This window comes from Manacus candei, unplaced genomic scaffold (assembly GCF_025592945.1).
Source record: "Manacus candei isolate 608988 ecotype Guabito, Panama unplaced genomic scaffold, ASM2559294v1 h1tg000046l, whole genome shotgun sequence".
In the NCBI taxonomy this organism is placed as follows: domain Eukaryota; kingdom Metazoa; phylum Chordata; class Aves; order Passeriformes; family Pipridae; genus Manacus; species Manacus candei.
This window is the reverse complement of record NW_026138094.1, coordinates 2,793,056-2,809,605: the sequence shown is the minus strand read 5'-3', so window position 1 is coordinate 2,809,605 and position 16,550 is coordinate 2,793,056. Positions and strand designations below refer to the sequence as shown.

The following is a 16,550-nucleotide window of genomic DNA, read 5'->3' as shown; positions in this document are numbered from 1 at the left end:
TTTGAGGAAAGGCACTTTGTCTTGTATTTTTTTCTTTTAATGATATAATTAAAGAATTTATTAATGCCTTCTGAAACTGTTATTCCTACGTTAGACAAAATCTTTGTGTGTTGATATGCTAAGCTTACTGCACTTATTTCACCTCTGACTAGAAATTAAACGTATACCTTGCCTATTAGTCTTTAAAGAGTTTTTTGCCCTTGCATAAATGAAGGCCTAGCAGTATTTGTTATTCTTATAACATGCAAGTATCTGAGTTTGCCTTTATTTATGCTCTGTCTGAAGAATCCAAGTTCTGAGGTTCTTCAAGTGCTGTTGTAATGGATTTTGACTTTCTGGTTAGTGTCAAGCTGATGTTTAAATTAGACACTATTGTGAAAGTGTTTGTTGCTGCTTATTGTTTTAAAAGCACTTGCTACTTTCATCATCTTTAAGGGAGGCAATTTATTTGGAAAATGGAGACATTCTTTGCTGAGGTTGCTGAAAGACCAGCACTGCTTTTGCTACATGTTTACTGTGCACAGTTGCTCTCTTATGTGAACTGATTTTGTTCTGTAAAAACTGACATTAGTGTATCAAAGGTGAGGGCTGCCACATGGGGAATCTTAACTCTTATAAAAGGGTCTTCAATAATACATAATAGCACAGTTATGTATAAGCGTGAAAAGAAACCTAAAATTTCTTTGCTAGTTACCAAAACTTTTAATTAAACCCACTCTGGAATTGCTGATATTATGATGTCAAATTTATGCTTTAATATATTAATTTTTCTGTGACAATGACAGATGAACACTTTTTCTAACTTGTGTCCTTTTTTTTTTCTTATGCAGGAAATGCAAGCCAAGCTGGCAGCACAGAAGCTTGCAGAGAGACTGAATATAAAAATGCTCAGGTTTGAACCAGAGGGAGAGGCCTCAATGCAGTACAGAGAAGTGAGGGATGAAGATTATTTTTCGGCAGAGGACTGAATTCAAGAAGGGATGTCTGAGGATGCACCATGTAACTGATCTTTGTGCAGTACTTCTTAAAACCCAAACCTGAATATTGAGAATGCTTGATCTAATAATTTTTTTCTTAAAATTTTCACATTACAGCTACAGGAAGGGTTCAGTGTAAACCTCATAAATATACATGTGACTAAGTGGTAACCTGAGTGCTATTTGGGAACTGTTTTTGCAGCACTTGGGGCTGTTAATCCTTGTGGAATGCCCCACAGTGTTCAGCTTTAGCAAAGTGAGCTCTTTAATACCCTTCTTTTGCAGGCTATGATGGCTCACCTACAAGAGGAGGTTTCTTCTGTGCAGAAATGTGGTTGCAAAGGGCACACTTGTCCATAAAGTAAGCTAAGGTGCCTGTGAACTGCTCACACATATGAAAGCTCTTGTCTTGTACAAATGGGAGATACTTCTTTTAATATTCTCTTGCTTTTACCTTGTAGTAAAAATACATACCCAGACAGCTACAATAAATCCACGATCCTTAGGCTGTAAGTCAGCTTCTTATCACACAAGAACTTGTTTCTCTGCCTGCACCTTAAAATAACACTTTCTGCCCTTATGTTGTAAATAGCTAAGAATTCCAAGTTATTTTGTAACTCAAATTCTGTTTGGGCTTTAAGAGACTCTGCTGTTTTATTTTTGTTTATCATGACAAAGCACATCAAGACATCAAGTTAATCTGAAGACTTTAATATTTTTATTAAAGATGTTGAAGTTTTTCCTTATTTTTGTACACTGCTTTCATACTTTGGAATACTATTTTTTCATAATGTAAATGAAGAGATCCACCCTCTGGTTTTCTTGGAGAAAGTGTTCTGTGTATTTTAAGTTGTAGCTGTTCTTTGAAGATAAATACCAATCTTCCTTACAATTACATTTTCTGCATTTTAATACGAATTTTTGAAAGATCAGGAACACACCTGAGAAGTATCTTACAATGATGTTCCACGTTGACTAGGATATTCCAAGCCTAGTTTGGGTTCGGTTCTAAAAAGCAAACCTCAGAGATTCCTTGTGTAGTTTGTCAACACCTGTTTTCCAAGATGTTGCAGCAACTCATGTGCAGGGCTGTCCCTGGATGTGTACATATTGCTGCAGGAATGGTGTCTCTGGAAATCAAAGGTGTTCCAGCTGCAGGTCATTCAAAAAGCTGCATGATATTATCTAGAACTGGGGGAGGAGGGTCTCTGCCACTTCTTGAGTGCATACAGCACTTCAGTAACAGGCAGTAACTCTCTCCCAAATGCTCCACGAGCTCTCCCAGGCAGTCCCTGTGGCACAGTCCACACCCTGGCACTGCAGTTTGACAGGTGGAACTGCTGCTGTGCTAATAAGTGGTATTTTTTGACTAGGTCTTCTGTGGTTCTTTCCTGTACCCTTTCCTCTCACAGCCTTTGTGTTGTCATTGCTCGTTGTCTTCTCATCAGCTGCTCTTCCCTTTTTCTTATTAGATTTAACCTCCTGTCACTAAGCCAAATTCATACTCTGCATCCCTGCACCACCCATTCCCTTTCATATGACATTGCTGCCTGTGTCTGCATTTAACTCCTGCCCTGTGTCATGGATCCTCCTGCCACTGCTATCTTACCTTGCTTTCTGGAACTCCATCTAAATACCAGCTGTGCACCTGGGCACCTCCTACTCAACTCAGTCCCATGAATATCCCACAGAGACCTGAATGTCTTTGACTTTTTGCCACAGCTGCCTTCCTACTGGGGCTTTCCTTTCTTATTTCCCATTTTGGTTTGAGACTCTGCATGTGTTTGACCCTTCCAGGCCTTCTGTCCTTTTTACCACCTTTTCCTGGTTTGGTTTTTTTTCCCTTCTCTCTTTTCTGTGCTCCTTCTTCTCACCATCACTTGCTTTTGTCAGCACAATTCTTGGCATGTTGTCAGTCATTCACAACCATCCCTCAGCATCCATGCTGATGACCCAGCTGATCCTCTATTTCTGTTCAGCCAGAACACAGGCCAGAGGAGTGCTCCTGTCTTGTGGATGCTGCTCGTCTCTCAGGTCACCTGCTTGTCCAGCTGCATCTTGTCATCATCCCTCTCCCCACTGCAGTCTGTGCTGCTTAAGGACAAGCCTCAGGAGTGTATTGGCTTTCCCTTTGCTGTTGCATGAAGCACAGGTTGCCACTTCCAGGCCATTTGCATCTCTTCCCCTTCCCAGGATCATCACCCTTGTCCCTGTACTGGCTGTGCTGTCACACCTTTTAAGATGTTGTGTGTATTTTCTCCATGTTGGCTTTTCTGTGCTAAAGGAATCCACACAAAGCTGCACAGTAGGGATCTGTTTTCTGGAGTACTGAAATCTATCTCAGCCTAGGCTTCTGCTGACCATCCCTTTCCCTAACAAAAACTGAGCTTTCCTTGCACTGTTAGCACTTATTTTTGCTCTCTAAATTTTGTGAAGCAGAGGCAGTTTTCTTGGTCTTTATTTTGATAATATTCAGCATGTTGGGCCTTTGCCAAAGTGATCCCTTGAATGGGCAAACTTCACCTTTAAGGGGGGGGTGGGGTGGGTGTAAATCACTGTGGTGACAGGTGAAGTGCATTATGTATTTGTTAAACAATTAGCAGCTGCTCAGCACAGAGTTGGGGAGTCTTTGTGGAAGAGTGGGCTGTGTGAATACAGAGCCAAGCTTGATGTGGATTTTAAGTTATTAAAAGTTTTTTACTACTGCAAAACCTGGAAGCTTCTCTGGGGAGCTGTTGGTTCTGAGCACAGGTATGCACTTTGAATTAAGATTCTGTGAATGACAAGAATGCAGAGTCAGGTATAGAGTCCCATGTTAAGGAGGATGTGCAATCTGGAAGTTTGTAAAAGGTTAGCGATTAAGAGGATCATGGAATGATTTGTTGGATAATAAAAGGACAAAGGAATGGTTTGGTCATGCTGAAGTAAGTTTCTGATCAAGTATGGTGTTGCTGTTGTGTATTTTGCTGTTCTGCAGTTCCAGAACATTTCAATATGTATATTGAGAGTTGAGAAGATTGTTCCCTGTTTTGGGAGTGGACTGTTATATTGGAATGGGCTGTCAACACAGTAAAAATAAAGAATTGATAGTATGTTTCTGAAGTTCCTCTTGTGAATAATGTTTTGTCTTGGCCATGTAAAATTTAGAGGAAAATTGGAACTCTTTTTCTTCAGTACTTCACAAGGAAAGCACTGGAGATGGAGTAAGGAAATAAATTGCTATATAGAGAAAGAAAACTTTTGGGAATGCAATGGGTAAGAAAAGACTCTTAAGACCTGAAGGTGGCCCATCATGCAGGTCTGAGAGATGGCACAGAGACAGAGCTTAGCTGGTGTCCTGTGAGCCAGAGAGCTTTAGCATGTGAGGCAGTATCTGAGCAGCAGCACCTGCAGTCCCTTGATTTTTGTGTTGCTGGGAGTACCTGATTCCCAAACTGCACAGAAGAAAAACACTGTAATAGAGTTTCTGTTTGCAACTTCACCTTCCTGAGGGAAAGAATGTGCAATCTGGTTTGCCAGCTGTGGTGGTTGCATGATCTAGAGGATTTAGCTGTTGTACTGAATTATTTTTTGAGGACTGTAAGAGTAACTAAGAGTAGAAAAGACATAAGCTTTTCCTGGTTTTTAGACTCTTGTTAGAAGCTTCCTGTCTGGTGGCTTGTGGACTACTTGTAAGTAGTTTTTCCAAAAAAGTTGGTGACAGTAAGCTGCATGCTCCTGTGTGGAAGAAATGGGGCCTGCAAACTGAGAGAATTTGGAAACCATGGCTCTGTGCTGTGGAATTTCTGAACCTGCCAGAGGGACACAGGATCAGGAGTCAGGTGAAAGAATATCCAGACACTACGGACTGATGAATCAGAATTTTAGTGGGAAGCCATGGCAAAAGCTGATCGTGCTCCATGAGCATCCCCAGGCAGAAGTTTAGGGGTTTCTGCCTGGAACTCGCAGACAATTCCCGTATCCCAGACCACCACCAGCTGGCAGCCTTTAGCAGCCTCGTGCAGGAGGTGGGACCTGAGCAGCCTGAACTGTAGGTGTGGGGCTGGCTGGCTGGTTGCTTTGTGCAGCTCCACTGCAGAGCCAATTCCCTGGCTCCAGGAGGCTGACTGTAATCTCAGTCATGTACCAGGCTGGGGTTTACCAGTGAAAATCATCTGTAGTGGGACCCAGTTCAGAACATTTTGGGCACAATTTGGGTGGTGTCTGGCTCCTCTTCTGCTTTTAGCAAGTTAGTGCCTGCAAGGAGTGTACTTGGGCCAGGGGAATTGCAACTGGCCTTTTATAGCAAATGAATGGCATAAAGGGGACAAGAAATGGGAGTCCTGTGTTGGAAGAAGCTGTGCCGTACCCTCTGCACTCTGCTGTAGGGAAAGGTGGCTTTTCTCAGCTTTGCCAGCCTTGATTCCTTTTCAGAGCAGTATAAGAAGGAAGCATAACTTCTCCAGAGTATTTTGTAAGGACAGATTTTTCAGGGAGTAGGTCTTGCATGGTGTGGCCTTGTTCCAGGGAGGTGCTAAATGACCTGTAATTTCCCTTAGCTTGTGGTTAGCCACCGCTTTTAGGATGGTATGTGTGGAGAATCACCACTGAGATTTCCTGGTTTCCTAATGTTTGGTTTCAGGTTGTGAACTCCCACATTCTGGGAGGGCAAGGGAAGTGGAAAAGGCAGCTGTGTGAAAACAACCTTTATTTTGTTGTGGTATTTTTCCTTTCCCAGTCAGCTAATGACTGTATTTTATTCTCAGTGCTATGTCACTGCTGCCACTGTGGCAGGCAGATGTTAGCTGACTGTAGCTGAAACATTTTACAATCACATTGACTTTCCATGGGATATGGATACTTAACTCCATTTGACTCCTAATACAAACTGTAATTATTATTATATATGCAAAGCTTTAGAGGCATTTAGTCATCTCGTGTTCAAGGCAGCTGTTATGATCATTTGATTGTTAAGATTTTATTAAATTGGCCCTTGATTTGGTGAAGCGTGAAATCTCCATTGTAGTACTGAAGTCAAAGCTTGATTCCTCTAGGAACATTTATGTGCAAGTGCTCTGTTGAACTGGGATATTGCCTCTGTGTTTTGTTTAATCTCTGCGTGCAAGGGAATTTGTGAATAAAGAGTTGTGAACAACTTGCTGGATGTGAGGGGACATAAATGAGCACAGTGAAATGTGTGTGGGAAGCAAATTGATTTTCAACTTGCTAGAATCCTTGAACTAAGCATTTCACTTCTAATCACCCAAATGTGAGTGAATGTGTCCTGCAGCAGTAAGTGTAAGAGAGATTTCTTGATAGGAAAATTTGTAAGAATTTGTAGTGACACCCTCATTGCTTTTCTTTCAGGTTTGATACTGGGGACCATAATTGTGTCATGCATGAATTGGCAGATCTCCACTGAAGTCATAAGGGAGATAAGTGGAGCCATAATGCTTAATGAACATATTCATATTTCCTCCCTCTCTCCACACAGCTGGTATTAATGTACTTGCTTATTAGATCAAGATAGTGGTATAATGTGGCAAGAGTTGGAGCCCAAGGTTTGCTGAGTCTGAAGCTGAGCACTTGATAGGAGATATTCTTTGTACACTTGTGAATAGAAATTTCAGTTGCTGCTGCAGTGATAGATACTGTGATAGAACCTGTGATTCTGTGAGAAGCCATGGGATTTTGTTCTGCATACACAGAATTCCAACTGAATCTGGAGGTGCAGTGACACTATTTGTGGAAGATCTTGGTGAGGGAGAATGACTCTCAGCAAGGCTGAATGCTCAGCTGTCAGGGCTTTGGCTGGTAGGTGGATGCACTTCCCAACTGACTGTGCAGGGAGAGTAAATTACATAGTGAGATTTGCATTTCCAAGTCCTTTAGGCAATTTTCCATTGAAGTTTCAAAGTGCCTGTCTCTTACTGATCAATGAGAACTAAAACTCACCAAGGGAGGAACCCAGGCTTAGTACCTGGGTACTATCATGAAAACAGGAAATGGCATTGGTACCATTTTCTCCAACCATCTTATAGCTCTACTTCCACTTATATTGAATTAACATTGATTTTCTTCTTTTTTTCTTACAAATCCTTAAAAGTAATCTTCCAGAATTCGCCTACAATAAAATGAACTGCCTGATTTTGGGTAACAGATAATATATATAAAAATGAACTGTGTTATCTAGCTGTTTGCATTTGAATGTATGAAATCTTCAGAGACTCTGTGATAAGCTCTCTCTGTTTAAGTCACTGTTATGAGTGGTCTGTGTTCTCTCCTGGTTACTATAAAAGTCTTGATGTAATTCTGGTTTCCAGAGTTACAGATCCATCAATTCCATTTGTAATTATGTGTGAAATTACTTTGTCATTGGCTTTCCCCTGGCTTTTCCCTTATGAGGAAAAAACCTCAAGCCACACAGATTCACGAAATCTTCATTTTATGTGATAATATTTTTTTACTGACCCAAGTTATTTCTTATTGGTTAGAAATTCTTATTCCCTGAGAGTTCAAAGAAATTCTTATTCCCTGAGTATTCAGAAAAATACTCATGTATTTCTCTGAACTGCTTTAAGCTGGCATTGTACTGATTATAGAACTGCTTAAATGATAGCTGATGATAAATATTATCCTTGCACAGACATTGGGCATCATCATGTGTCATGTCTGCAGACCAGTTTTTTTGCCTGCACGGCAGATTTTTGTGGCTGTGAGCCAGGAATTTTAATGAAAGAAAACATCAAAGATGCAGAAGAAATGAGAATATTAGTCAAGGAAGATACACAGTGATGCTCTCTGATAACCCCTGGTAATTGACATTAGAACTATGTGGGAGCAACTTAAATAAACATCTGGACACTGAGTTTAGACATTTCCAGTGACAAAACCCAGACAGATCTTGTGGACTTGCAATAATAAATATTTCAGCGCAGTCCACATGAATCAACTTAGAATTCTGTTTTCAATTATTCTAGTTTTATAAATATATCATAGTTAATTATTCAGGGATACAGTTTCTTTTGAAGATTAGGGAATTTGATGTTTGCTTCATTCACATAAAGTTCCATTTTTTTATTTGTATCAAACTTACTTGTGTTTGTACAAAAACAATAGTACAAGCTTGCCAGAAGCCATTAAAGCAGAATGCAACTGAACTTTTCCTGGGGTGGAGGGGTCTTTTCTGAAATTCCTGGCAGTGCACTGTACTTCATTCCAGCTATGGTAACCACTTAAATTGTGCTGAAAAGAAAATTATAAATAATCATTTCAAAAGTTCTTCTCAGTATTTTAAAAGATTCTTTCCTTATCTTTTTACTTTTGGTAATGTGATAGTGCTAAGAATGTGGTATCCCTTACAAACAGTGAAGAGATGTTTATATGAGCCAAAGCATTTAAAAGAGGTAGCAATGAAGCTACAAGACTGAATGGAATACTGGTTGCAGTCCAGATCTGATCCTTGTATTACAACTGTGGTGAGGGAATGGCTAGGAAAAGCATACTCACTTTTTTGTGTAACTTTTTGTATTTTTAGAAAAGCCTCTAGTGTGGGATATAATTGCAAACCCACTTATTTCAGGAGGAGTGAATCATGTCACTGAGTTTGAGGAGTTATTTACACATTCTATTAAAATTACTCCCTTCGTGCATTTATTTTTTTAATTATAATTTTGAGTTGATCTGTACCTTTGGCAGGGACCCTGGACAAGACGAGGGGTTTCTTCTGAAGTGTGTTCAGGATTTGGTAATTTTCAGTTGCCCCTTTTGGTTTAATTTATGATCCCCCACAGCCCAGCCTGTCGACATCTGCACATGTTTCTGCAGTTGTCACCAGCAGGAGCAGTAGTGTGAGCCAGCTGCCAGTGTTGTCAAGTCTCTGGCTGAGTTATGTTTTACCATTGGATTAAGAAAGTTTTAGGGATCTGCTGTGTCAGTCTGACCTACAGGTCATCATCCCTTTCAGAGGTGGAAGAGGCAGAATTGTGTTGAGTACAATTCAGAAAGTTCTTCTTGTAGTACCTGTCAAAATTGTTGCATCCTGAATCAGACTGAGTTCGTGTGGCAGTTCAGCTTATAAAGGACCTTGGGAGAGCTCTTGGCCAACCTCCTGCATGAAGCAGTCAGCTGTGAGGCCTGATGAGTTTGCTCAGGGCCTTAATCCAGTCTGGCCTTGAAAACCTCCAAGGATGGAGATTATACAACCTCTCTGCGAGGCTGGGAGCGAAGACTCTCATTTCATCTTATGCCTGGCTCTGTCTTTTGATGACCTTCTCATGGTACTGGGGGATGCTGTTCAACTCCCTGGAAGTGTCCCCTTCTCCAGGTTGAACAGGTACTCTGCTGGCTCGAGCAGCTTGCTCTTTACCACGACCCTCAGAGGCTTTTCAACAGGGCTGCTCCACAGCTTGACAAGGCAAGCACATTAGGAAGCTGCAGGCTGACAACTGTATTGCATTCAGTTCTGTCACAGCTCTCTCAGATTAATAAAATATGCTTTCTGCTTTCATGTTTTGCAAACAAAAAAAATGTAACCTAGGCTCAGATCAGGATAGCCATGCTACCCAAAACTTCATAGCTAATTAAAACAAGGCAATTTTGTGCTTTGTAATCCTTTCTACGTACTATAAAAATGATGGATAAGGAAGCACAGTGAAAGCTATAAATCAGCCTTGAGTTTGATAATCTAATAAGAGCATCTCTTTGGCTGTTTCACCTCTTGCTCAGTGATCTATAGCTTGGTAATTAATTTTCCTTAGTTTTAACCTTGTATTTATTAGAATACCTAATTCTTTATTGCTAAAACTACGCACCGGAAATTTGTAGTGTTATAGTTCAGACAGTGCAATCTATTCATTGTTATAGGAACACAGAGGAGGAAGACAAATTATTTAGAGGTTTATTACTCAGGGAGGTGCATTTGAGCAAAAACAGGGAATAAAGCAGAATGGATAAATCTAAGAGGAAAATGTAGATTGTGAATATTAAGCAGCTCTTGTAATAGAGGAATTATCTGTTGAGTGATCCCCTGTGGGAAAGTGTTCTATTCTCAGCTGCAGGTGCTTATGGCTCCCCTGGACAGAGCATTGACTGCAGAGAACAGCTCTGCACTGACGGGGTAAATGGGTAATTGGGGTGTGCTGTTGTGTGTGCTGCCCCTTGCCATGGCTGCAGCATAACCCTCTGTTACAGGGCAGCTGCTCTTTTTAGTTTTCTTTGTGGTTAAATCCTGATGGTGTGGTTTGGATACCTTAACTCCCAGGAAATTTTATGGAAATTGCTCATCGGATCTGGGATCTGAAGTACATTGACAGTTCAGGTTTCCTCCTCCAGTTTTGTTTTCTGATCTTGCTGAAAGGATGGGGCAGTCTGGGTAAATGCATTTACTTATCAGCTGTGCCCTGTTCCAACACTGGTTACTTTTTCTCAAGAAGGAAAAATGCTGGTAAAAAACAATAATAAAATTAACTTCAAATTATTTGTAGCAGATGTAAATTCTCTTTATGCCTTCTTTTTGTGCTTTGTCTAAAGGCAAAAGAGCTTGAGCTCTCTGTCTTGACCCTTCCTTTGACTCAAACTGCCATACAGTAGAGAGGAAAGGAACTTCATAGGTTTGCATATGTGGATGTTGAGATGCCTGATATATATACATTTAAAATGCTAAGTCATTTCTCTCTTTGGTATTTTTATTTCGTAAATGATTAAAAAGTTTGGTAGAGATCCAAAAATAACAAACTTCTAGGTACATACATTACAAGCTGATTTTTGTACTCAAGTACCACGTACTTATATGAAGACAAATTTTAAAAATTAAAGCAAGATGTAGAAAAAATATTAATCAAGTAAAGATTTCATTAGATAGTAAAGGCACAATTTGTTACTTTATAAATAGCACTCAATTTAAAAGAAAAAAACCCGATGAAACAAATCCAAACTTCACAACCAAAAGAAAAACCAACCCAGCAAGCAGCATATATTATTATTAGGTTATCAGAATCCTCCTGCAAAACAGAGTACAGGTCAGGTATATTAGCCAGATGTTCAGAGGAGCTCTGTTCTCTATCTTGCAAGCAGTTGCTCAGGGTTATCAATCGTGTTTGGCTTCTAGCATAAAGGGAATTGGCAAAGTACCATTTCATATTTCATCCATTATGCCTGTCTTATGAAGTATCACACTCTTCTCCCCCCAAAAAGGGGCTCTCCCTTTTGTTTTGTGCTGGAGAGATCAGACTGTGCTTTTACTGGTGGTTTGGGTTTGTGGGAGACTGTCACCCTAACTGCACATTTCCTGTCTTTTAAAAACAGGGAGATGAGAGATAAAGTTTCATAGGTCCGGAGAGAGCAGCAGTTTGTATTTCAGTCTGTGTCACATCTATCTAACCTGTATGTGATCCATAATTCTCTGCTGCAGCTTTGGAGCAAGTACTCCAGGGAACATGGTGTACTCTCTTTTGTGTATGGGTGTGTAAGAAAGGATACCTCCAAAATAATTGGAGGCTCTAAGACTCAATGATGTAGAGATCAGGATGAATGCCTAGAACACCTTTTGCAGACGTGTCAGGAAGGACAGCATGGCACTCATTCTTAAACCTAGGCTGTCCTTAATACTTATGTTCCCTGCTAAATTGATGTCTAAGTAAATAGCTTGACTGGTGGGAGTAGAGGAGACGTGAGAGTCAGATTACACTTTATCACAGAACTCGATACGAAATCCGTATTTTGTTGCCTGGACAGTGCAGGGAGATGGATATCTGTGGTAGTAACATAAGAGGATGTTTGTAGGAGTGCTGTATGTCACAGGGTTGCCCTGCATCAGTTTGCATTTAAATACATTGTACATGGGCTTTGATCAAGGACCACGGGGCCACGTCCAGCCAGTGGAAAAACAGGAGGCTTACTGAAGGATTACAACCTGCCACTGCAGCAGGAAATATTTTTCCAGGTTGTGGTTTTACTATTATTAATACTGGTGCTGTATAATACAGTATCACCCAACAGAACCAATTAAACCAGGATATCATGTGGATACACAACTTATTCCTGTTGACTGTGTAGCCAGAGCAGCCAGTGTGATGGTTATGCTGCCTTTATGATTTTATGCCAGCTGTGTGAGGACAGGCAGTACTCAATCTGGCACACAGCCTGCCAGGAGAAGAGTGTTTTTTGGAACAACTGTGAGACTTGTGGGGTCAGTTAATCTGTGTTGCCATTTATTTCACCTGCCCAGGAATGTTTTGTCTGTGGTCAGGACTAGGTGCTTAAAACCAGGCGCTGTCTGATGGAGCGAAGACCTCAGCAAAGTCCCAATTTGTGCTTCTCTCTGGAGAGTTGATGTTCCTCCCATGATCACCCTGTTCCCCACTGCAGAGCTGTGCCATACAAGGCATTTTGTGGCTTTGTTATTGTGACAATTGTTCAAGCCTACCATAGTAATTTTAAACCCTTTCTCTCTTAGAAACCAATGGTTTTTTTCTTCTTTCACAAAAATGGCCTTGTTTGGAACTTGCTTTAGGGTTTGAAAATTGTAACTAGTTTTTTGTATAATTAGCTATTGCACTCCTGGTGTAACACTATCAGAGACACTGGTGTGGCACCAGGCAGCACCCCAGAAAGTTGGCTGGGCTTGCAAGGGCAATGGAGCCTCATTAGCACTGAGCTCTGCCTGGGTTAATGAAGCCCCACTAATGAACGAAGTTGTGCTAGGTAGTGGAATCTCATGTCAGTAGAGCAACCAACCATGATAAAGTTTGAATATTAAGAGGCTTTGAAAATGTCTTTTGATATTTTTATTGACAATACAGGTGTATGCAATCCTGCCTGATCCTACTTCTGTTCCCATTGCATGAGGAAACTGTTTGCAGTTTCTGAGTAACAGCTTAACTCCAATACTAACACATTTTTCTGTGGATTTATGATATTCTGTCAAGCTAGGCTAACCGACTTAATCATGTAATTAAATATCTAGTTCTTTCATGATACTTTAATTAAATATCAGACCCTCCTTAGGGAGCTTAAGAGGAAGGGAAACACAGAAAGCAGGAGTATCTCCCTGCAAGTCTCCCCCCAGCCAGAGACTGGGGGATTGTGTTTGTGAGGGTGGCACAGCCCCGGTGACAGGAACTGGAGCAGTGACTGGGCTGAGGGCAGGTCTGGGGCCGCCTCGGGCAGCAGGAGATGGTGTGGCCTCCCCTGAGCCGCAAGGAAAAGCTCGGCGAGAGCTGAGGAAAAACTTTAAATGAGCCATAGCCTGAAGATATTGTACTCTCCCTGGCTGACAGCCTGGGCCTGGAGCTCAGCCAGGGAGGGCGGAATGGGGCCCTGGGGGTCTGCAGATACGAACAAAACGCATAACCCCGTGCAGCGCCCCTTGCACTGCCCGGCGCAGCGCCCTCCTCTGCGCGGCCTCCCCCGGGCACCGGGCACGCCGGGTCTGCTTTCTATTAATAAAAGAGGGAAGTGAAAAAAAAACCCCAACAATGTAAACACTCGTAGGATTGCTGCGGAAACTGGATATAACCAGGTTATTCGAAGGCAGAAAAAAATTAAGCCGTCCGTACGTGCCAAGTTTGCCTTCACATCTGTTAATTGTAAGGGGATGATCTTAAAAAAAAAAAAAAAAAAAAAAAAAAGAGGAGTCGTGGTTTAGGGCCTGGTCCGGCAAAGCCTGTACATGTGTATTCCACGAAAACAGGCTCAAATCTGCCCCTTTTCCACGAAGCCCTCACACATGGTGGTGCTTATGGGAATGCAACGTGTTTTTCAGGCTGTGCTGTGGGAGGGATTGGCCTCCACGGCAGGAGTGGAGCCCCACAGCCCGTGTCCGGTGAGGCTGAGGGCACCCGGGCCTACCCTTGGCCGGGAAAGTGTTAGATAGTTGTTGTTGTCAGCATTGTGTTGCCTTTATCCTGTTAGAAGAAATGAGCCCTGTTTTCAAAACTTTTAAAGAACAGAAAATGTCAGTGTTGTTGCTGCTATTACATTAGGATTGTACTGTCTTATATCTTCCACATCACATTTCTGAGTTCAGCACTGTCATTTTGACGTCAAATGGTTAGCCTTTTACCTCAGAAAGTCTTGAGTTTAATATGCAGACAGGTTTAAACTTAAAGACAAGTCTTGTTGGCTCTGTGTGCTCACGTGAATGCAATTTGGTGATGTATGTTATAGGGCCATGATCCCCTTCTCACTGAAATTCTGATTTCAGTAAGAAAATTTAAAAAATCAAAATCATTAGCTCAGAGTGCTATGTTTGGTTTCTTGGCTGCTTACCCGGAAATGTCATCCCATAAGAGACACCATGGTATCACTGCCTATTATTTTATTATGAACTTTAAAATATTCAGTAGATTTCTGGAGGAGTTTTGTTTGTTTTGTTTTGTTTTTCATTTTTGGTGGTTTTTTTTTTTTGTTTTTTTTTTTTTTAGCACTCTATCACCTGAATCAGTCATACATGAAAAGTTGGGCTTCAGTTGTGTGAGGTGATTTTCTATGCCTGAAATCTGGAACATCAGCCCTAGAGGTTGATGAAAATATTAAGAAAATATTTTCTTAATGTAAATGTCATTTATAAAGAATCCAATGCTTCCTATACTAACAAATAAATCAGCCAATTGCCATGATTTTCTGTTTGGAAAGTGACTTAATGTTTACTGTTTAGAATTGTCAATACTGAAAATAAATAGAGCAGAGGAAGAAAGCATGTTTTGTGCCTGTTCAGATGAACTCTCAAGATATTTATGTTTTCTAAGTGGTCTTTTAATTTTAGACAATAAGCTACTTTTATGTAAAAATTCCTTTCATTAGAGTTGTTTACATGTTTTTCCAATAGGAATTTTTTGGTAAACTTTCTTTGTCAGTAGAATAATAATTAAAATGTAAATACATGAATACTCAATAACTGGAAAACCTTGCATACACAGAACAAAATGGTTTAAATAACAGACTATAAAAAGTAGTCTTTACCATGTTATCAAACTGTTAAAGCTCCAATTTTAAGCTACAAGGCCATTATCAGTTTATGACACAATCCTTCTTTCTAACATCTTTAAAAGTACATATATCATAAGTAAGTTTACATGCATATACGACACTTGGAAGCATTTGAACAAGATGCATTAATTTAATCTTTCAATGAGGTTTTGTACATATTGCCTTGCAGAGTACTTGGGGAGCACGAGTATTTTCGAAGATATCTGTGACATCTGTTCTTAATATTCTAACATCTTTCTTCCGTGTACATTTGATAGACAACATATTTTTGGCAGTCTTTGTTATTAGAATTGCCAAAATGTTGATATTGAGTGCCTTGGTTTTCGATGAGTGCAAGCCAGAATGAGCCTTTTCAGAGACTCATTTTGGAACCAAGTTATTTCTAGAAAGTCTTATGTTTCAACATTCTTTTTAGGTAATCATAAATAGATTTATAATAGAATAAGGAAATTATTTCTGTTCAGGAACAGTTGTTCAAATATATCTGCTCTCTCATCTTTATTTCTGATCTGTGTGTTTTTAAACATAACAGTGTGTTAGAACTCCATCCAAGTACCAGGCTGTGGGATTTTGCTTCACTAGATACTTAACCCTCCTAAATGCCCATTTAAAGTGCATTGATATGAGTGTATTAATGGCATTTCATTAGGGGATTTCCTGAGACTTAGCTGTTGCACTGTTGAGCACTATGCTGTGCAGTTTTTAGAAGTCTGAGCACAGAGTGAAAGGCACAGCCATGAGTTAAGTGCCAGGGCTTCTTATAAAATATGTGAGAAGCCCCCTTTGAAAGACTGTGCAAAATCCAGATCACATCAGAAAGCAAAAAGGGAGCCAGTAAGGAAGTACCTCTGGGTACCCTGGATTAGCATTCTGACAGGAGATAAGGTTCCTGGATATTTCTCTCCAGAAGCTGTGATTTTGCTGAAATCACACCATCAAAAAATTAGATGTCCATACAATTCAGCTGGAGTTAAATCCCCTTAGTGCAGAGAACCTATTCCCTTCAAGTCTATCTGCTGTATGCCTCTGAAGAATTCATCAGCCAGAGGCCTTCAAACTGTTCTGTACTAGTGTAAGTTTATCTCCTCAGGGGAAGCTGTCCCTCAGTTTAGCAAACCTCAGGGAGAGGGAGAACATGGGTTCAAACCTATCTGACATGTTGAAGGGAAAGATGAGGTTCCAGTTGCTCTGTGTGGTGTTGCTGTGGTGGAGAAACTGTATAACCCACGTTTTCCTATTGCAGGAGGAAATACCAGGCTGCAGCTACTTTTCCTGAGGAGGTCAGTGTGAGCAGTGACAATTGCACTGGATCAGACACGAGTGATGGCTGCGGGAATCCTGAGGGACCTCGGCGAGAGAGGTGAGTGCTGAACTGTACAGTCCTCCCAAGATCATGGCATGTCACAGTGTCTGTAGAAGCCAAGCTTTAGGTACCAAGAAAAATTCAAGATGATGGCTGAGGCATAGATGGAAATGAGGTACCTTCAGTTAGAAACAATCAGGAGAGGTTTTCCAACCCTGTGCTGCAGTTTTTAATCTGTGTGTGATTTTCAAAGCAGAGCTTCAATGGGAGCTGAGTGTGTATCAGCTTTATCCACTGGACCT

The 16,550-nt window shown here is 40.8% G+C and overlaps 1 protein-coding gene and 1 long non-coding RNA gene across 2 annotated transcripts in view; both read left to right on the top strand.

The window, feature by feature from the left end:
- The window catches only part of MYZAP (myocardial zonula adherens protein), a 58,286-nt gene extending 54,207 nt beyond the window's left edge, over positions 1-4,079 (top strand). The window contains exon 15 of the mRNA XM_051796355.1: positions 831-4,079. Coding sequence (XP_051652315.1) covers positions 831-968 — 138 coding nt within the window. The 3' untranslated portion in view covers positions 969-4,079. The remainder of the gene's footprint in view (positions 1-830) is intronic.
- Positions 4,080-12,164: 8,085 nt separating this feature from the next.
- LOC127475041 (uncharacterized) overlaps positions 12,165-16,550 on the top strand; it is a 124,650-nt gene continuing 120,264 nt past the window's right edge. The window contains exons 1-3 of the long non-coding RNA XR_007906070.1: positions 12,165-13,543; positions 14,401-14,475; positions 16,189-16,305. This is a non-coding gene — a long non-coding RNA (uncharacterized LOC127475041). The remainder of the gene's footprint in view (positions 13,544-14,400; positions 14,476-16,188; positions 16,306-16,550) is intronic.